Here is a 22,325-nt window from a genome sequence, read left to right on the forward strand (position 1 = left end):
TCCTTTGATACATTCCAAAGCCATCTGGACATGCTCCTGAGCAGCCAGCTCCAGGTGACTGTGCTGTAGCAGGGAGGCTAAACTGGATGGTCTCCAGAGGCCCCTTCCAACTTCATCCCCTCTGAGATTCTGAGAAGGACTGGACTCCATTCCCTGTCAGGATGGTTCAGCTCCTTACCCTTCCAAAACAGACACACCAGTTTATACTTGGGATTCTTTCTGTTTGCCCACAGGACTCATCGCTGCCATTCTGTCCAGTGATAATCCCCTATTTCAGGATAACCTGTAAAAGAATGACTTGAGGACTTGATGAGCCAAAAAAAAAAGAAAAAAAAAAGCCTCAAGCAAGTAGGATTAGACCTCAATAACAACAGATCCTCATGTGACCTATTGAATGTTTGGGGTTTTACCAGCTCAAAACATTCAGGGGCACAAATCCACTGCTTGTCTCAGCTCTCACTTTGGAGAACAGAGTGGTGAAATGACTGTGGTCCTTTATTCACAGGCTGCCTGTGGTGTAATGGACCACAGGCCACCTGTGTCTCAGAGGGAAAGGGGCAGTGCTGATGGTGACTGCATGGGTGGGCTCCTTCTTGCACGTTGTTATTCCTGGATGCTGCTCACGCCCAGCCAGCCATCCCAAACTCCTCCAGGAAAGAGGAAACTTCCTTTTCTTGCAGAAATAAAATAATAAACATATTTGTTTAAAAAAAAAAATAACAACCCGCCAAGCTTTGGGTATGGGCCTAAAAAAAAAAAAAAAAAAATTTGAAAAAAGAAACAAAACTCAACCTAAAAACTGAACAAAGATCTTCTAAAAGAACTTGTGGCTAACAGGAAAAAAGGCATGGTAAAACTGGATAAAGCAACTAATTGGTATTTTTGAAGGAGCAGACAGAGAGAACAGAGTGTACAGAAAAGCAAGAAGGCATCAAGAGCAGATGTGAAAGAGCATGATTTTTCCTACAGGACAAAAGTGTGGTCTAAACAATACAAGCATGCATTTCTAGTGTTGCTTTGCTGTAGGAGCAATTGCTTTTCTTGCTTCAAATAGATTGTCTGGTGATAGAGACATCACAGAGATTATTACTGATGTTTACAAGCAGGCAGTGTGGCATGGGGCTCAGCCATGAATAATGAATGTAGTCCTTGTTAAAGAGCAGAGAGTAACAACTGTAGCACTATCTGCAGCACTTTACGTCCAAGTATAAGATAAAATTGAATTTATTCTCTGAGCAAATATGTTCATTCCATTTCTAACTGGTTTTTGTTGTGGTTTTTTTCCCCACAGCTCGCACCTTCCCTTCCATTACAAGAAGATTTTGTTTACCACTGGAAAGCAATCACCCATTACTATATAGAGACCTCAGGTAACAGAAAAAAGCATTCTGGGTTTGTCTTTTTATTGTGGAAACTAGAATTCAGAATTTCAGTGTTTTTAAAAAGTAAAGCTCAAGAAATACTAATATGAATAATGTCTTTAATCAAAATACAAGCAATAACTAGTAATTAAAAATATCATGTGATTCCATCCGTAAAAGTCGGCATGAAAAATGGTTGAAGTCTTGTTTCTTGAGTACCATGTAGAGAACTGCACCTTTTTACATCTGACCCAGTTTCTGCCTTCACATACTCTGTTTAATCTAAACAGACAGCTGCAGAAATGCAGTCCCTGCTGTTAACATTTTTATTGCTTTGCATCAGGGATTTTCTTTTTCTTCACAAGATTTTAACAAAAGTAATTTTGTGGTCATAGATTTTACCAGACACAGATGGATTCCATGTGCTCAGTATTAGTTACTTTTGCTTTAGTGTCTTGTCTCAGTGTTAAGTATTTTGATGGCACAGACAAGTTCTATTAAACCTTACATGTTACGCTGCTCTTCTTAAAAATAGAGACTATGATGAAATATTGGTTTAGTTGCTTTTTTAAAAACTCTTCTCTGGTTTGGTTTTTTTCCCAACAATTATGCAGTATGTAAATTTTTAATTTTGGACCTATTTATGAAAAAGTTATGTTTTAAGAATTAATCTTGCCGTGCTTTCCTCAAGCTTATTAGTTCTGACTTTCTGCTGGAAGAGCTGTTGAGTCTGTGTTTGTGTCTGATGATCTTGTTTATATCAATATTTGCTCGTAAAACTGTAACGTGACCTTTGGTTCCAAATACCCATCTTTTGGAACACTATGTGATGTTTCCAAAGGTGGAAATGACAGGGTGGCAAGGAAAACTGACACCTGCAGTGACGTGGTGCTGAATAAAAGCTGACCTCTCTCCCAGAGTTTCAGAAGTGTTTTGAAAAAGACGTTTCCACTCGGTGGATATATTTCTGTCCTCTGCAGCAGGAGCAGAATTATGTGTAGGAAATTCAAGCAAAACACTCCAGGCTAACTGGAGCTCGTGGCAGAGACCAAAATCACTCTGACATGGCAGTTTCCCTGTGTGATCTTGTTGCCAGTTGCATGCAAGTGACAAGTTATTTTTAGACTATTGCGTAAACAGTAGTAACCATTTCCCTAGGATAGTTGTTCATGTATAACTCAACTGAAAAACATAAAAGGAAAATCTTCATGTGTGGATATGTTCTACAGTATGTGAATGCCAGTTCCTACTTCCATAAATCCACTGCAGTTTAATAACTTTAATATAATAAAACCAACGTCTTACCCTTTCATTCATAATGTTTGGCTGAATTCTATTTTAATGCAGAAACTACAAAAAAGAAATCTAAAAGCTTTTGGAGAATAAATAACAGAGTTTGAATTTTCTTTGTTGTTATCAGCACAAAAACCATTTATTTGGTGATCTAGTTTGTAAAGGAACTGATCAGCTGCAAATTAAGCTGATGTTGGAGGCCATTCACAGATTTGAGAATACTGTATGAAGGGTCAAAGAGGAAGTTATCAAGACCTAGTTCATACTAAACAGAAGATTGAGAATTGTACCTTCTCTTCCTTGTCTTGCTGTCTGGCAATAGAAATTTTCCTTTTTTGACCATGTAATTACTGCATGTTTTGAATTTTAGCACTTCACCTTTTCCCCACTGCAAGGTCAGATACCTGCCCAATGCATATTCCAGTGTTCATGTTCAGATACATTTCTGAAGTTTTCTTTAAGACATGTTAAAAACTTTCACTGTGTATCGAGTTCTTTAAGTGGATGTCATAAGTCTTAAATTTGGAACTGAACTTAAGTATAAGGGCAATTTTTAAATCATTCTTAATTACCTATTTCTTTTATTTAGATGACAAAGCTCCTGTGACTGATACAAATATTCCCTCTCACCTGGAACAGATGTTGGATATTTTAGTTCAAGAAGAAAATGAGAGGGAATCAGGTGAAACAGGACCATGTATGGAATATTTGCTGCATCACAAGATTCTGGAGACACTCTACACCCTAGGAAAAGCTGATGTATGTATCTCTCAGCAGAACAGATTATCTCTTGTGTGAGTTCCTAGTTGTTACTGAGACTGAAGTTCTACAGTAGGTGGTAGTGTGGGACACAGCTCTAGCAAAGAGCTGCTTGCTTATATTACAAATATACCAACATCTATCACCATATTACCAGCATACTACAAATAACAGCCTTTTGCAGGTGTGATCAGGGTGAGACAAACCCCTGAGGTGCTGGCAGTGGTGAGATTCACCACTCTAATAATGCTGATGGTGAAAGTAGAAGTAGGAGAAACATTTTTGTTCAGTCTATAGAGTTTTTCTGGCTACTGCACGACAGTATTATCCCTCTCTGCCCTTTCTTAAATGTTGGGGGATTCTTGGGTGAAAGGTGCTGTGTTAAAAACAAATTTTCGATGAACTTTTCTGAATGTATTGAGCTATTGCTCAGAAAGACTTTGATATCAGAAAACATTAATTTGAGTTGATCTTCAGACAGCTTTCCTACCTTGGCAGTATTGTCTGGTTCTTCATGTCTGCTTTGTGGCACACATGAAGTAGAATGTTTTGTATCACAATGCAGACTCAGGGAGGCATGGCTTATCCCTTTCCAAGGATAAATGGAGCTCTCCAGGGTTTCCTACTCAGTCAGTCTTCTACACATTGTCATGAGTTTTTAATTGATTTTACATAAGCAGGCAACACAGGACAGTGGCTGTCTGAGCCCGAGATGTTCCTTGCTCTGGAAGGGCCAGACATCTGCAGTACCTGTTACTTTATCAGCTGTCCTACAGTCAGGCTAAAACACCTGCTCCAGCTGGGCTTAGAACCACAACACTGCTGTATTAAAGATACTTGCTCAGAAACAGCTCGTTCAGTAATCTCTAAATGTTGTCAAGAAACCAAGATGAAATGGTGACATATGTGAAGTGGGTAATTAGTAGTAGTGTTTCTAAGAGTTGAGAGAAGTCATTCTGTACTCATACAAATATGTCTGTACAGGCAATTCTTGTACAGCCTGTCTTTACACTTTGCCACTTGTGAGTTGATACATCTGAAGTAAACACACAGTTCAGTGCTTGCAAGATGTTGCAAAGATCTGGTGCAAAATGAATAGTTCCCTTTCACAGCAGTCAGCTAGACTTACTGCATTACTGTGGCTGTGCCCTGATGGTATGTATCTTGCTATTCTGTTCAAAGAATTGCTTGGCAACTCTGCAAGGATTAGGGATTAAAAATCTAGAGATAATTACTTAGAAGGGAGAGCCATGTTGCCACCTCAGCTTCATTTGGACATGCAAATGAGGGAAATTATGTGGGTTAAAATTAACAGCATTTATTAACATGGTTAATAAATTAGTTATTAACTAATTAGTTTGGGGGAATTTAGCTAGGAACAAAGATACGTAAAGGTCCACAAGCCATCAGATCTCCTGGAGACAAGAATGTGGTTTCATGTGATGTGGTGCATTAGGGACAGTAGAACAAGGGTCTACATATTCTACAGATATTCGTGATTTATATTCTGCTCAGGGAAGGCAGCAGCTTTCTCTTGTCCTGGACCATCTGTGCATTTATAAACACTTTAGCTGGCTACGGTTAATTGCTCATGACTTTAAGAAACCTTCTGTAGGTATTAAAATTTTTATAGTTTATCATTCTGTATTTGTATGTTCTGACTCACTGAATTGCTGGATTTTGTGGCACAGTACCTTAAAAGACATCTGACCTGTAGCAAATTAATTCTGAGTTAATTTCCCCTTATCACTGTAATGATACAGAATATTTTCTGCAAAGATGGGTAGAAGTTTTCCCTAGAGCAATTAACTGAAAGTATGAATAATTTGAAAGAGAAAACAGTAATGAGATGTAACATTTTGTATTGATCTCTATTAATATTGATAAAAATAAAATGTTAACAATTGATGGCTGTAAAAATACTTTTGGTTAAATCATTGCTGTTTAATTAGCCATTCTGAGTGAAAAAATTACATCTGTATTTTTCTCCACATTTATTGTATTTTTGTTGTTGTTCATTTGTTTTTGTTTTAGTGTCCTCCAGGAATGAAACAGCAAGTTTTGGCTTTTTATACAAAACTTCTTGGAAGAATTCGGCAGCCTCTTCTTCCTCACATAAATGTGCACAGGCCAGTGCAGGTACTGTTCAGATTTTAAGTAAACTGTATTTTTGCATGACAAGTTTCTTTTATTCTGCTGTAGCTAATGTTATCTTTAATTCTTCCAATTTCAAGTGAATTAAGGAAATTGCTTGGGTGCCAGATCAGTTTGTTTCTTTTAATGTGCTAATGATTAGAGTCTTGGACTGCCACTGCAATGCAAGTCATAAATAATAAAGAAAACTTGTTTGCAGCACTCTAGATCCAGAGCAAATGTTCCAGTCAATACTCATACATAATTGTAGTGTGTATATAGAAGAAGAATTCAGTCTGTTATTCCTAGAAAAAGCAATAACTTTTTGTCTTAATTGTTCACTTTACGTGACAGAAATTAATCAGGCTGTGTGGTGAGGTTCTGGCAACACCAACAGAAAATGAAGAAATTCAGTTTCTCTGCATAGTATGTGCAAAGCTGAAACAGGATCCATACCTAGTCAACTTTTTTCTTGAGGTGAGTAAATCAATTCAAAATTTGACAGGTGTATTTACTGTGTCATACACAAAATCTAGTGGAGAACTGGTGGTGTCACATTGTACTGTTATTTTTTATCCTGTGATATTAGAAGTCATGGTGTTCAGATTTTTTTTTTCTCCCAGAGACTTTATACATCTGATTTTCACAAGAATTTCATTCAGGGTTCACAAATACACCTGCCCAGGGTCCTTTACCTTTGCAATGAAAGTGCCTTTACAGTAGGGATGTGAATTGCAGTGTAAAACACTGTGTGAGGGAGACCTCGGGCTTCTTGTTTTGTTTTTGTCATCCCAGTGAAGACCCAGGGACAGATTGCAGGGGGCACTGAAACCTTGCAAGTTTGCTGAGTGTTCTGCAGGACTGGGCCCTTATTTGATAGTGGCACATGTGTTGGAGCTGCAGTGCCAGCTCACAATCTACAGTACAGCACCATCTTCTATCTGTAAGACAGCCTGTGTCTTTACTGCTTCCTTTAACATGTGGCATTATGAAATCAGAGTGGGAGGATAAACAATTTCTAGGCTGACTTTCAGTTCCTATTTAGAAGAAGCATAAAAAATTGGTTTATAAAAGTCCACTTAGAAATGCCTTTTGCTCCCATTTTGCTCTTTCCTGTGGTGACAGTCTCTATTAAGTATATGAAATTTAGTTGAAAAATACTCCTTCAGGACTATTTTACAAGCTTTCCACAAACAAGATCTGTGACAGCAGAGACTGCTAAACTGCAAAAAGATGTTATTTTCCATTAAGTATGTGACTATCATTTGCATGTCAGTAGTAAAGAATCCATCTTGAGTTTATTTTTACCTCAGTTAAGTATTATCCTGATTGCCATTGAATCCACTGTAGTTGTACAAGCAGCAGAAATGGTATGAGGATTGAAAAGTTAATGTTCAAACATTAGAAGCACTCAGAAGCAAACAACTGCATATATTACATGCAAAATATGGTAGAATTCTAAACCAGGATTACTTTTAGTGTTATTTTTATAAGTTGTATGGTTAAAACCTCTTAAATAGTGCCCTTGCAATCAAACCTGAGAACTCCAGTCATAAGAGCCACAAGTGTTTTCTCACTTTATTAGTGTTCTTCTCCAAAATAGCAAGATTCCAATATTAAAAAACAGACATTGAAAAACAGATAATTCCAAGTTTCAAGAGGGTCTCTAGTTTTAGAAAATGTTGGCTGTGGAGTTCAGTCAAGCTGGCAAACATTTCTTGTAGCTCCTGTTACTTCACAGTATTATTTTAGGGGTTGTAGCCTAAAGAATTTGTCTTCACAACTTGTGATGGTTGTTTCCAAATCAATTATGTGGGGTTCAGAATTGTCTTCATTAGAACAGATTATTCTGGTTGTTCACATTTGGCCTCTTAGAGGTGCTGTTGTGACTTGATCACTTTCAAATGCATGAAAGGGTACAATTACAGAATTCTGTGTGGCATTTCTATCTCCAGTCTCCAACACTTATAAGATGAAATGCAGATGGATCTCTCCAGAGAGTGTTTGTATCTGTTAGTTTTGCTTCCTTCTTTGACTGTTTCCAATCAGTTTATACAGGATTTTATGAACATAAAAAAACTGACTGTGTACAAACTCACTTCCTATCTATGATTCCATGCCCAATAGTTTGTTGATAGAACACTGGTTTATATTTTAAATTTACCTAAGCATATATATATTATTGGTTAATCAAGATAGGTGAAATCTTTCACCTATATTGCTTAACCAATAAGCCTACATGGCATAACTGTATCACCTGGGCAATTTATGTCTCTTGTGGAAATCAGAACTTGAATAATGTCATTCTACTTTTTTTAAACTTTAGGATCCCTATACTAATTTTATTTTAGTATTAATGTATTTCTTTTTTTAAACTAAGTTTTTCTAGTTCTTGTGCAGAGAGAAAGAATATACATTGTAATGTTTATTTATCGCCTCTACCTCAGTTATATTTTAGGGTAAACCTACCTCATCCCATTTTAGGTGAACTACTCCTTGCAACTGATTGTTTCTGGCAAAGGGACACTTAACTCTCTGTGCTTCAATTTCTGTTCTTGAGACCTTGAAAAAGTTCTAATATAGTAGCTAAATAATTATATCTTCATTTTATAAAATGAACAATAGTTTTACTGTTCCTTTCTATTTTCAGTACTATGAATTATCATCTTTATATTTCTCACCACAAATTGAGATTCTCATCAGCTGTGATATTACTTGATGTTTTCATAGAACTCTTTTTAACTGTATCAGAATTTCCATGACAGATTTTGAAACTGATGTTTACAGATCACAAAAATACAAAAATGTGGTTTTACATTATTTGCTCTTTGTTGAAGCTGAGTACTTTGTTTAGAAAGCATTGAATATGTGTTTTATGTAACCTTTTCTATTAGGTCATTCAGGATCCTGTTTTGCACCTTTGCAGCAGGCAGGTGAGCAGCTGAGCTGCACAATTGCATGATCAAACAATAGGAAGCCTAAATACACACAAAGATTCTGCCTGTGTGTTATTCAATGTACAAACTGCTTTGTGTCACCTGCCAACATAAGAGTAATAATCTATGAAGACATTTCTCGGGGCATTCATACATTTATATATGGTAGATCTCTCATCACTGCTTTAGCTAAATAAACAATGGCCTTTCATATGGCAGAAGAATCCAGACATGAAGTAATAAGCCACTGTAAGACGAAATAAGTATTTTACAGAATATTGCCCAGTTTTTGAAAAAAAAAAGCTTTTCCCTTTAACAACCATGCCTGCAGCTTGAGTGGTGCCAGCAACAGTGTTAAGTCCAGGACTGAAGTGCTGTTCCAACCTTTATGTGCAAGGGTCACTGTTGTGATTCAGCTTTTTCTTTGTATTGATGAGGATATTGATACTGAAGGACTGCAGAAGCTCTGGTGAAGGCAAACTTGGTTCAGGCAGACTTCTTTTTGTTGCTTTGCCAGCCTTGCAGTTTTCACACTGTCAAATAAAACCAAAGCATATTGAAGCAGTAATTTTTCTACTGCATTCAAAGATCATCTTTATTTTATAGCATGCAGTCTGCTGCTTTTACCACTGGTTTGCTTCTCCAGGGAATTGGTTCTGTGAGTGCATCACAATACCCAGTGCAAATTCCCCACAATGAATGCACAGCACTGAAGCAAGTGTTCAGCTCTCCAGTTTGTTCCTCACTGTCATGTACTCAGTCCCTGCTGGTTTGTCTGTACTAAAATCCATTAACCCCAAATAGTTAGTCTTTTAAATTATTAATGCTTGAGATATGTTTGTAATAATTTTGGTGTTATCATAGAGAAGGGAACCGTTTGGATTTATAATCTCACTACAGTTTTCACTTGAAAGAAATGTCTTGTGCTGCCTTCCAATTTATGGTTCCAATAAAGTATTCCTCACCTGTGCTTATGCCAGAAGAACACTGAATTCTTGCCTTTCTGTGCATTTCTTCATGGTATCACAGAGCACAAATTTAAATGTCTTTTTATGTGCTGGAGACAGATTTATGGGAAGACAGATCAGTTGCTTTTTTCCAGGCAAAGCAGAGATGATTGGGAACTTCCAAGAAGGTTCTCTGTGACTTTTTAGAGTATCCAGTGCTCAGTAATAACTTATAATACCTTTGTCCATTCAATCTACTCAATTTTTTCTTCTTGAGAAACACAATTTGAGACTACTCTGCTGTCAGAAAAGGTGTTTCTTTCCCTTTCCTGTTGAAGGTAAAATCTCAAGAAATTTAGAATTATTTTACTTGGGTGATTCCAACTGGAAATAGGGTTTCAGACATTAGATGAATGTGAAGCCTTGACACAGAAAGGAATGTTTTATAAAAAGTGCCAAGTTCTAAAGATGTCACCTGTAATAGAAATTAAAAATCTCTGTCAAATTGTGGGCAAATCAAGTGAGTATGTGCCTTCAGTAGTGAAAGAAAAAGCTGTCTTCCTTTTGTAAATGGCATATTCAGCCTTGAAGCAAAATGTATAGGGCTTAAGAGAAATTTAAGCAGATTTAAAAGTGTCCTAGGTTTATAAAACACCCATGCTCCCACAGCCCTTTACGTGTTTTACATGGTTACTGTATCCAGCCTTGACTACTTCAAATGTTGATGTTAAAAAAATTGCTTTTAGTAAACTCCTGCTTCAGGATGAACAGTAATTTCAGCTGTGTAATTCCAAAAAATCCTTTGCAGAATAAGTTAAAAGCAATGGCTCTCCAAGGATCAGCAAGTGTAATCACAGAAGACATGATAAAAGACCAAGAGTCTGTGACAGACACGGGGCAGCCTGGCCAGCCTGAGGAGACGCCCGGTGCTGCCGGAGCCGAGCGCATGGAGAAGGAAGATGAGCTCCCACAACAGGCAGAGGAGCTCTCTTTCAGTCTGGATGAGCTCAATGTCGCAACATCACCTGAGTCCTCCACTGCTTGTCCAAATCAAGACTATAATTTAGTGAATTCTCTACTAAACCTCACTAAAAGTCCTGTGAGTTGGTTTTTTTATTTGGTTTTTGGGGTTTTTCCACTCTGCGTGATAAAATGAAATAGCCGGATGCTGTGTGAAGTGGGCAGAGGTGAATAAACACACTGTATTTTAGCTATAAAAAGTGAAATGAGGGGTTTTTGACGGGGCTTTTTTGTAAATTGGCAGGTTTTTTTGCAAATTCAGATTCAAGTAGAAATACTATTTTAGAAAATAAATACTAAGCTTGTTGATGGTAATATAAGTGGGTCTTTTAAGAAACTTATATAGGGTGCTGTATGTTTCACAGAAAAACTACACAGGATAATCAGAAGGCTAAATATATCACAAGAGAATGTTTTTAAAACTACAGTCAATTGTTCTGACTTAACCAAACCCACTCTGTAATGGCACTGAGCTATCTCTAGGAGTGGGTTTTCTTCTAAAAACACCTGCTGTATGTGTTACCAAGATCAATCCTCAAATTCAGATTTAGATTCTCTCAAGAAAATTTAGGAGAGGTTTGGGTAAGTCTATAATTGCTGCAGCAGTGCTGGAGAGCAGAAAACCAAATCTACCACTGTACCTTATTATTGTTACATGAGCAGTTTACAGGATTTAGTATCTTGGTCTCAAGCTGACCTACAGTTCTAGTTCTGTCAGCTGCCATTCTTGTATTTCACACAAAATCAAGTGAGAATCTTTATTTTGTAGCATCCAAATTCACTAGAGTTAATGGGTGAGACGGCAACAAGAATAAATTTATTTGGTCACGGTGGAGGAATGGAGAGGTTTAATTTGGAAGGTGTTTGCTTTTTGATTTCCAGTGGCTTTCATTCACCCTCTGATTAATTCTTCCATGCCCTTCTGCCAGGACGGCCGGATAGCTGTGAAGGCCTGTGAAGGTCTCATGCTTTTGGTGAGTTTGCCAGAACCAGCAGCTGCCAAGTGCCTGACTCAAAGCACTTGTTTATGTGAATTGTTGACAGACAGGCTGGCCACCCTCTACAAAGCCTTGCCTCAGTCACTGGATCCCTTAGACATTGAAACAGTGGAGGCAATTAACTGGGGGTAAGAATTTTATTTTTGTCTTTAATACTCAAAGTGACTTTACACCCTTCCCTGAAACTAATTTGATAGGTAGATAATGTGTATAAAATATCTCCCCCCACACACACAGGCTAAAGCCTCACAGGCAGAGCTGAGATAGAGATTGTAGCACAGTGGTGTACTTTGGGTGTTCAGTGTACCTGTGATTTCTGACATGGGGCCAGGTCTGCCTGCCAGTCCCTGGCAGAGATTCCTCAGGGGGCAAGTTTTTCCACTGGATTACATCAGCAGTTTCTAGTGGTGTCACTGTAGTATCAGGTGTGGATTAATATTCTCATGCAGATATCAAGGATTTAGGAAGCATAAACTTCTCACTTTACACAGTGGGCATCATAAGGTGCTGTGAGGGGCAGGAAGGGTCTATTTGTTAACAGGCTGTTGCAAAATTTTTGCAGCAAAAAAGAAGAAGGAAAGAGTTGCTGCATAAGTCATCAGCATGAAGCAAAAGATACATGCCTGTTATCTTAACTGCTTGTAATTTACATTCTTAAAATATTTATCTTCCCCACTCTGCCTTCATTATTATGAATTGCTGTTGATCTGTTAGTACTGAAACAAAAGTAGGTATTTGCAAAATGCCTAGCAAAATTTCTTCTGGTTGGAGTTTGAAATTAGAAGGGGAAAACCCACAACTTCAAATTGTGGGATAAATAAACAGTAGAGATTTTTACCAAAGAAAGTGGTGTATTTGTTATTTCTTACAGCCCTTAAATTGAGATAGATGTTTCTTTCTGAAAGATACAGTCTAGTTCAGGTATACACTGTTTGGTTTTGGTCGACTTGCCTGAGGTCACATAGTAGAGAAGAACAATTGCCTTCATTTTATGGTTCTGTGACTACATGAGTTACTGATTCATTTTCAGTAGTCTTTGTATTCAGGGAGAACAGACTTGGTGATCAGTTTTCCCTTCTTACTCCAGAAACACTTAACCAGAGTTCCTGTGCTGTACATTCTGTTTCCTTTAGCATGTACTGAGTACCTGTGTTATGATGGCACTGCCAGCTCCATAGAGATCAGCAGAAAAGCTTTTTTAATGTTCCCTTCATTACAAGTAGGTCATTAATTATTCTGTTAGGTTTAATAAGAATGGAGTCCAAGATTCTTCAACTACTTGTAGATTAAATAAGTATTTTTTTCTCTGTGTGCTCTAGTTTGGATTCCTACAGCCACAAAGAAGATGCATCTGCTTTTCCAGGGAAAAGAGCACTGATTTCATTTCTTTCTTGGTTTGACTACTGTGATCAACTCATCAAAGAAGCGCAAAAGGTTTGACATGTGTTCGGATAATACAAATATATTCAGAAAACAAGTCGTTCCAGTTGTTTCCTAGCTTCTGAGTTTGAGACACACCATTTTGTACTTTTGTTTCAGACAACTGCTGTTGCTATGGCGAAAGCTGTGCGGGAACGATTCTTCATTGATGTTATGGAACCTCAGCTGATGCAAACGTGAGTAGCATCCTACAAGAAACAGCAGAACAGAATCTGAATCAAGCTGATTTTTGGGGAGCGGAAATCCACATCTGATATGAAAATGTTTCATTCAGTTCAGAGATTGGAATCCTCACGTCAACTGCACTATTGCACCGCATTGTTCGTCAGGTGACCTCGGATGTCCTGCTGCAGGAGCTGGTGTATTTTATACTTGGGGAGCAGAGAGAGCCAGAAACACTGACAGACATCAACAGGCACCCACTGCGGCACAGGCTGATCGAGCACTGCGATCACATTTCTGATGAGGTGAGGGCTGGTCTGACACAGGAATGTCTGCTGGCCAGGTCTGCAGTGTGGAGAGTCTGTAAAGACACCATTGTGAGGACTTCTCATATTTGTGTCCAATAACATTTTTTCCCCAAGAAAGAGAATTATGGCTCCTGGCCCTATAAATTCTAGAAAATGAAGTCAAGGTGTTTTCTCCACCTAGCAGTATTTCCCTTTTTTTTTTTTTCTTTTTTTTTTTTTTTTTTTTTTTTGCTAAACATAAAGTTTTTTTGGTGAATTTGCATGCCCACCATGCATATCTAGTTAGACTTGTGTGTTTGTAAGATAGAGTGAACTGAATTTTTGTAATTGCATTTTAATTTGTTGCTGTTATTTTCCATGTTGTATCAATTCTGTCCTATTATCATATAAGATACAGATAAAAACTTGGAGTTTATATGAACTAAGTGTGGTTGGAGGATATATGCAATGCCAATTAAAAGATGATGTGATAAATTTAAGCTCTTTACATACACTAAGCAACATTAAACAACAATTTACTTCAGTAAAATCCCTCCTTAGAAGCTTCTTGTTTCATTTTTTCCATGAAACAAGCCTCTACTTTTTCAAATAAAAACCAAGCTTGCCTGAAATACAAATCTGTGTTTTCTCATATCCATTTTTCAGTATGCTTACCTGTTCACCTTGTCAGAATGAGTTATCTCTGTAAATCAGTTATCTTTGCAAAGCTAAGCACTATCAAGCAGCTTTGAAAAATTGTCTTTATATTGCTTAAAGTCAGTGTTCCTTTAAAAGCCTACAAAACATCTCCATGTAAAAATCTTAGCCTATAGATCTAGTCACAATATCCCAGTATTACTTTATTTTTTCTGGGTATTTATTACTAACTTTAAGTCCTGTTGTGGGTCTCATTTGCACAATGATAACCATCTTCCAGCATGGATCTAACTGTAGAAAGAAAGCTAAATTCTGAGTTCTCTGTGTGTTCTCTGTATTGTTATTTTGACAGATTTCAGAACAAGTTGGGGTTTTTTACAGGAAAAAAAAGCATTCCCACATTGATTTTTCAAATGTATGTGAACTCTTCATCCATGTTTATACCACAGGTAGCATCATAATTTCCTATTTTTTCCTTATGATTTTTTTTCCTTCCATAATGTCAGGAAGTAATTGCCATGTTCTTGGATGGACAAAGCAGATAAAAGTTAAAAAGCACAGGGCAGCAGTGCATCAGCTTACTGAGTTTTTATTCTTTCTGTTGCAGATCAGCATAATGACTTTACGAATGTTTGAGCACCTTTTGCAAAAACCCAATGAGCACATTCTTTATAATTTGGTTCTGAGAAATTTGGAAGAAAGAAACTACATGGAATACAAGCCTCCCTGTCAAGAAGATAAAGATGTGGTAGAGAATGGACAGATTGCTGGAGCAGTGTAAGTTTCATTTTTAAGAGAAGTTTTCACAACAAGTAATTTGTATCTTTATTTTTAGAACAAAACGGGGTTTTTTTCAGTAATTGAAAGAAAAGTGAGCCTGGAGAGCACTTGAGTGCTCTATGTATTAATCCATATCCATAAAGTGATGCAGAAATTCCTACATCAGCAACTTATGGAAACTCTTAGAACAGGAGCAGAAGATCTAAAATTACCACAAGTCTCTTTGCAGAACAATAGACACTCAGAGGTCTTTGTGTCTCAATTTATTTATGCATCTACCAAGCTTAAATCTGTGCACATTTTATTGCAATCAGTGAGAATATTCTTGCAATCAATAACCTCAGTGTTTAGCTTACATTTATGTTCCTAGTCATTTTTGATGGAAGAACATTTCTGAGGCACTACATAAAATAAATAAATAAAGTACTGAGGCACTACATAACATGTATATGCTAGGTAACTCTTACAACTCAGTGTTTTAGTGAAGAGGAGGTAAGGACTGAACACACAAACCATTTTAGTCATCTGGAATAATTTAAATAATGTCCTGGAGTAGAACTCACTCATGTGAAAAATGTAGCTAAGAAGTTTTAAGTGACTTGATGCAGTAATTTTGTCCAAGTCAAAAATGTGTCATCTGTTCTTCACATTGTTGGGTATTTGCAAAGGTTGGTATTTCTGCATATTAATTATGTAATACATTGTGGATATTGTTATGCTCTGGAAAACATGCTCATTGTTCAGAGGGAAAAAACAGCTTGTCTTGTGACCCAGAGATTTTCCTGACTTCCATAACATTCTGTGGATGATTATGTTTTTGTCTGATGTAATTTCACAGAGATCTGGAGGAAGATCCATTATTTACTGATCTGTCTCCAGATAACACATTGTCAGCTCAGGAGTGGCTCAGTGCTTCTCCACCTGTCAGTCCAGAACATCCAAAAAACGATGGGAAGACTGAAGTTCATAAAATTGTAAATAGGTGAGTTGAAACAAAGACTTGAGGAAATGTCTGAATGTGTGGGTGTCTGCACACACTGTGCAAATTAAATGTGTACTCTGTAATGGATGTTATTCTGTGCCAGCTGGGAAAATGACTCCACAGAAGGAAATTGTGGCATTTTATCAGAAAGCTACTTCTGAAAGATTAGAGCTTGCATTAATTCAGCATAAATGAGAAAAATAGAAGAACTTTGCAGCTAATGGTTGAATACTCAGAATTCACAGTGAAAGCCTCATTGATTATAAAAGTTGCTTTTTGCATAAATATTTGCTGTACTTAAAATGCTGTTGTAGGACTTGACTATCCTGGATAAGTCGGGGAGTCGGGAAAAAAAACCCTCAAACTTCCTTAAGACTTCAATGTTCCTTAAACAAATACATAAAAGGAAATAATTGCCATGCTAGAGATAACCTTCTGTTCCCTGGAAGTCAGGGGGCACCTGTGTCACCTGTGACATACCTCAGACTGTCAGACTCACTGCAAATTGGATATCACAAAGAGGCCAAGCTCTGCTCAAAGCAACTTAGTGCTGGTAATTCTCTTAGGAACTAATATTAGGACAAGGGCTGTTTGCTCTGTCAATACTTGGTAGCAGAGCAGCACTGGTGTGTCAGTGCTGACCTATCTGCCTGCCCAGAAATAATCAAAGGTGTTAGCCAAAGGAGGCAAACAGCCCAGGGACAGCCAGGACTCAGTGACATCATCACTTGCCCTCTCCCCCAGTATCACTATTTATAGTTTATGGTGGACATGGTTTGGAGCAACGACACAAAGAACACTCTGGTAAATTCACCTCACGTAACCTGCATCGGGGAATAGAAATGTTTTCTGATTTGTAGTGTCCTGTAAATTCGTATTTTTTGAGATGAACTCCACATGAAAAGTCAGCTACTACATATTTCTGCATATAAATTCTACAGGAATGTCCAATAGTTCTTAGGGTATAATGAAGGCTGAAATTTGGAATCAGAGTGCAAAGACTGGGTTTTATTTTGCTATCCAGAAATTTCAGTGGGTTTAATTATTTTTTTTAAGTCACTAATATTATTCAGAATTTCCTGATACATTTTACATCAGATATTGATGAAGTAATAAGGACAGAGTATTTGACTACACAACTGGCAAAGGCAATTATAGTTGTAACAGGGACATTTATATGCAAATACTCCTGGTGTGTCATAGATGTTTTTTTTTTTTCCACAACAAACTGGTAAATAAAACTACCTATGAATTAGTTTAAGAAGAATTTTAACTGTTATTCTTCTTCTCTTTTGGTTCATTTATTCCCAAGTATATTTTGTTTTAGCTCTAGTAAGATGGAGTCTGACCTTTAGCAAATACTTAACCTATTTATGAATGTGAATATTCCCTTTAATCTCCATTCTGTCTGCTGATTCTCCAAAAATGCTTCCACTGATGACTTTACCTCTAGTGCCAGATACAAAAGTTCTCAAGTAAATACCTTGTTATTACAAATAGTAGTTGGAATAGGTAGGCTTAAAAAGATTTTGTGTTCTCTGTTCTTCACATAAAGTTATGGTAGAGTCTGTGGATTAATTGGCCAGGCAGTTCAGCATTGTGTGTACACTGCTACAGATGATGAGAAAGTATTGATCTGGTGCTCTGTGGAATATAGTCATTAATGTACTTTTTTTCTCTTCAGTTTTCTCTGTCTTGTGCCTGATGAAGCAAAGTCATCATACCATGTGGAGGGTACAGGTTATGATACTTACCTCAGAGATGCCCACAGACAAGTAAGTCAGTGAACTCTTCCTTAGTCCTTGAGAACTTGAAATGCTGGTGAGAATATACAAATGTTTCTGTAAATAGTCCTAATAATGCATCCTTTGGTAATGGAAGATAGGAAAATTCAATTTTCATTTTTTAATGAAAACTTACCTTTGGAGATCTTTTGATGATGAATTCACCTTGTATTGCACTAGTGGGAATAATGGATGACATTAAATGCATTAATATTCATATAACAAATACAGTGAGAGAAAACCTGAACTGCAGATAGATTCTTAATTTGCTTCTGCATTTATCTGCATTCTCTTGGAGAATTGCCTGCCAAGCTGTTTGAAAGAACTAAAGAGAAATTAAAATGCTGCATAGGAGTTATGCAATCTGGGACTTTGCAAATAAAGGCTCATCACAGGGAATGCACAGCCTAAGGCATTCAGGTTTGAAGTTGGGAGGTGGGGTATGCAGGGAAAGCTTTATGATTTACTGTTTAGAAATAAGTGCAAGTTTTGCTTTTACAAGCACAGTTTCCTTGGTCAGAGGACATTCACTGTTTGTATGCAGCTTTCTTAATGAAAGCCTGTGAATCTTCTAGAATAGAAAATTTATGCAAAGGAACAGAGTAACTGACGGCTATATTTAGTAGGTAATTCAAAAATTCCCTAACCTTGGAATTACGTTATCAGTTGCTAAAGATGGGACATTTGGATTTCTGTATTTATATTACTTCATCTGTATTCCCCTATGTTGTATTCTTGGATGCCAGAAACCACTTATCATCTTTGTCTTTTATTCATGTCTTGGGAAAAAGAGTGTACTGGGAGTTATTAGAGAGCAGAATTGGTTTCTGTCACTTCCTGATGATGATATGGCTACTGTTAAAATATTTCCCCCCTAAGAGTAGCCCTGCCTGTTGCTGTTATTACATCCAAATAGCTGTTCTGCTTCCTTATTGCTATTGCTGGAAGCCTGCACAGGTAGGTAAGCTACAATCAGTGCAGAATTTTTGAGTCTGTTTTCTGACTCTTTTGCTTCTGTTTCTTCTTGTGTTCTTTATTTTCTCTGTGTCAACTTGTGCTCTTTTCAAGGTGTAATTCCTTGCAACTGAGGCATCAGGCAGCAGAAAGTAAATATGGCTCAAGGTAGAGAAAGACTGCCAGGGGTATTAGGAAACAAAGAGAGGGAAGAGGAAGCCCTGAAATACTTTTAATTTGTGTGTTCTGCATGTACACGTGCCTTTATTGTCCTGGGAATTAGAGAGCAGAATGGTCTGGATAGCAAGATCAGCTGCACAAAATGCAGCAGAATTGTGGAAATCTACTCTCAAGAAGATGGTTAAGAATGCAATTCCCACTTCAAAAGAACCCTGATTAGTTTGTGTATTGTTGGTGTTGCTTTGTGTTTTGGCTCCAGCTGCTTTTTGGGAGCTCTGTTCTCCACTCACTGCTTCTCAAACTACCCTAGTAGCATAAATATCCCCAGGAAAATGAGGTGCCTGCAGATAGTGGTTTTACTGATAGTGTTTACTTTAGAATGACTGATCTTTTTGAGCTTAGATTTGTCATTTAGCTACAGATGATGGTTTTAAGGTGTATGGACTATCAGAGGAAATTAAATGGTTTCCATGGAGATTGAAGTCTGTTTTCCTCACTACTTTTTTGTAGTTCCGGGATTATTGTGTCATTTGCTTACGGTGGGAGTGGCCTGGATCTCCCAGATCTTTGGAAAAGTGCAATTTAGAAGCTTCATTTTTTGAAGGACACTTCTTGAAAGTTCTGTTTGAAAGAATGGGCAGGATTCTTGATCAGGTAAGAGAAAACAAGTTAAGGATTCCATTTCTGATACTTTCATCACTTTTAAAGAGTGGATCACCATCAGGTCCTGTGAATTCCCATCACTCTATTATAGTGTCATATTATAATGTGCCATTTACTGGTCATAAGCCTGACAAGAGCCATTTGCACATATAAATGCACAGGGAACATGTGCAGGAAGCCAGGAGTAGCCTCTAGGTCAGTTCTGTGAGTGTTGATAGGAGCACTCTGATATGAATCTGTGATACCAGAAAGCTTTGCAGAGGGGGTAGCTCTCACTAACTTCATTTCTGACAGAAGTTAGCTCAGGCACACAAGGGAAGTAACTTGTTTCAAATACCTCAGGCACTAAACACTTCCTTCTTCCTCCTGCTAGCATTACAAATTTCTGTAGAACTGACTGTACTCTAAGAATTTTTTTAAATTTCCTGAACTTCAAATTTGCTGGGTTTAATCTTTTTAGCTAGAGGGAATTTTTTTAGACTTTATCTGATAAGGGGCCATTTAACTGAGTCTGCTGACATATGGACAGAAATAAAAGCTCTGTGTGAAGAAGCAGCTTTCTTTAATGCTCTCAATTAGTTGGAATCACAACAGCAATCTGTCAGAACAATGCAGCACGTGTTACTCCTTTGTTTCCTTCTCCTCTTGTGAACACCAGATAATGCTCATACCTCCAAAGCTTCCTAATGAATTGGCTGACTCAAACAGCTCTAAAGACCTTCTCCTAAAGTTCAGCTAGGTAGGCACTGAATAGATTTATGGAAGGAATTTTTGTCTCTCTGCAGAGTAACTCCGCAATAATAACTCAAAATGTAGTGATCTCTTTTACCTGTAACATTTGTGGTCCAGAGGCTGAAAGCTTCATTTGTTAGGAGACTGGGATGAATCTATTGCTGGAGTGCCAAGTACAGAAATAACTGCCACTGACTGGAAGAAATAAGTGCTTTCATTTCAAAAGATTTATGAGGCTACTTTGCAATGCAACAGTGTGTGGTAACAAATTCAAGAATAAGATACCTAAGTGTTACTTACATGGACATGTAGTCAGTGGAAATTTTGCGAGAGCAGCCCCAGTAGTCCATGGAGCTCTTAGGCTGAAACTCAAGTAGGTGTCTCTTTCAGTGCAAAGTGAATCACCAACTCAGCTTCCTTCACTCTGTGGACTGAAAGCTCCACTCAGGTGCCTGAGCTCAGGTATCTGTTGCCATTTTTGTGGTGTTAAGGATATTCCCAGAAGTTTGTGGTTACAACACAGATCTTGCATAATCTACCCTCTATGGAATCATCGAGACCAGCAGATGATTAAGAGCATCTGAGATGGCAGGAGATGGTTGTGTGTGGGCAGGTGTATGAAGTGTCAGATCTCTGGTGAGTCAGCTAATGAGAGCTTAGACATATAGACATTGAGGAAGGGAGGTAGACAAGAAGCTCAGAATTTCCCAGCCCAGGACTGGTCCCATCTACCATGAGTTGCTGCCACAAGATGGCCAGGCCTTCTGCAGTGGTTCTTTCCCAGAAAAAAATAAAAAGAGTAGAAGATAAATAACTTAGTAGCTGTAAACATGCATTTGTCCCTGGCAATTTCCTGAGCTCATATATTTTACAATTTCCCAGGAGAAGCAAGCAGATGTTTAATCTAAGCTGATTCCTTGCTATTTCTTTAGCTGAAGAAATACTTTACGGGAAGAGGACTTGCCCTGCAATAAACAAGTGTGCAAAGGCTTCAAGTGGTTGTAGCAGCAATACAGATAATAAGATCTAATGCCCAGCTGTCACATTCACAGCACTGCTGTTGTGAAAAGCAGAGGTCGAGCCTGTCTTCTAATCGAACTTCTTATCTTTATTTATTCATAACCCTGTGTAAAAAGTTCTAGTAGTTATATAAACATGAGGTGGATGAAAAGAAGCCAGCATGAAAATAATTAAGCACTGTGCTTCCCTCTTTTTGCAGCCCTATGATGTAAATTTACAAGTTACATCAGTGTTGTCCAAACTGTCCCTGTTTCCCCATCCTCATATACACGAATACCTTCTGGATCCTTACGTCAACCTCGCCTCCGGCTGCAAGTCTCTCTTCTCTGTGATTGTCAGGGTGAGTAAACACAGCAATTATTACACATGGCTGTACAGCAGTAATATATTTAGTAACTTTGTCATTAGTGGTAGTGGTTACTGAGTATTTTAAGTTGGTAAATGTTTGTCATTGAAAGCTGATTTTGAATCAAGATCGGGCCTAGATGGGTATCTCTGCTCGTACTGGGTTTTTTTTCTGATGAAGGGTGTTCATGACAATTAAGTCCTGGATTTATCAGAAGTCCCCTTCTCCAGTTCCATCTCTTCCTGCCAGACTTGCATCCTAGAAGTGCTGGCTGGGTGCCTGTCACACTGCAGTGTCCTCAGTCAAAATCCCTCGCTTACCCCACGCACCAGCTGTTACTAAGCTGGTCAGGAGCCTGTTAGTGATGCCTGCCCAATAGCAACAGAGGGCTTGGCTCCCTTTCTCCCCAGCAGCCCTCCCCATTCCAAAATACAGCCTTCACTCTCTCCCCCTGTGCTTTCCCTAGGCTCAGGAATTCACTGGTTGTATATCTATGTCAACTTATTTAAAAAAACAGTTAATCATTGATGCAATTAAAATAAGTAATGCCATTTGTGACAAGGGCAAGTAAGGCTTGTGTATTTCTTTACTTTCTGCACTCACTCACCCTCTTTTTGGGCAGAGCAGCCTCTCTGCAGGTTGTTCTGTGAGGATGCTGAAGTGGGCACTGAAGCTGCATTGCACCTTGCTGCCAGGCACTCTGCAGAGTTGTTAACTTTGTGTGTTGATGGCCTGGGCTTCACAGGTCGTCGGGGACCTCATGGTTAGAATCCAGCGCATCCCAGATTTCACTCCCAAACTTCTGCTGGTCAGAAAACGCCTGCTGGGCTTGGAGCCAGAAGGACCCATGTGAGTAACCACTTTGCACGTTCTCCGGGACGCGTGGCTGGG

The 22,325-nt window shown here is 38.2% G+C and overlaps 1 protein-coding gene across 2 annotated transcripts in view; it reads left to right on the forward strand.

The window, feature by feature from the left end:
• Positions 1-22,325, forward strand: part of FHIP2A (FHF complex subunit HOOK interacting protein 2A) — a 32,939-nt gene that overhangs the window by 6,480 nt on the left and 4,134 nt on the right. Inside the window, exons 2-17 of one of the 2 annotated variants that reach the window (XM_085582884.1) lie at positions 1,292-1,370; positions 3,244-3,413; positions 5,448-5,552; positions 5,901-6,023; positions 8,441-8,479; positions 10,238-10,528; positions 11,379-11,575; positions 12,767-12,881; positions 12,987-13,063; positions 13,162-13,354; positions 14,601-14,770; positions 15,612-15,755; positions 17,440-17,530; positions 19,184-19,327; positions 21,288-21,428; positions 22,180-22,283. In XM_085582884.1, coding sequence (XP_085439010.1) covers positions 1,292-1,370; positions 3,244-3,413; positions 5,448-5,552; positions 5,901-6,023; positions 8,441-8,479; positions 10,238-10,528; positions 11,379-11,575; positions 12,767-12,881; positions 12,987-13,063; positions 13,162-13,354; positions 14,601-14,770; positions 15,612-15,755; positions 17,440-17,530; positions 19,184-19,327; positions 21,288-21,428; positions 22,180-22,283 — 2,183 coding nt within the window. The remainder of the gene's footprint in view (positions 1-1,291; positions 1,371-3,243; positions 3,414-5,447; positions 5,553-5,900; positions 6,024-8,440; positions 8,480-10,237; positions 10,529-11,378; positions 11,576-12,766; positions 12,882-12,986; positions 13,064-13,161; positions 13,355-14,600; positions 14,771-15,611; positions 15,756-17,439; positions 17,531-19,183; positions 19,328-21,287; positions 21,429-22,179; positions 22,284-22,325) is intronic. The other variant, XM_021525925.4, reaches the window with a different exon arrangement.

This window comes from Lonchura striata, chromosome 6 (genome assembly GCF_050655825.1).
Source record: "Lonchura striata isolate lonStrDom1 chromosome 6, ASM5065582v1, whole genome shotgun sequence".
NCBI classification, from domain to species: Eukaryota; Metazoa; Chordata; class Aves; order Passeriformes; family Estrildidae; genus Lonchura; species Lonchura striata.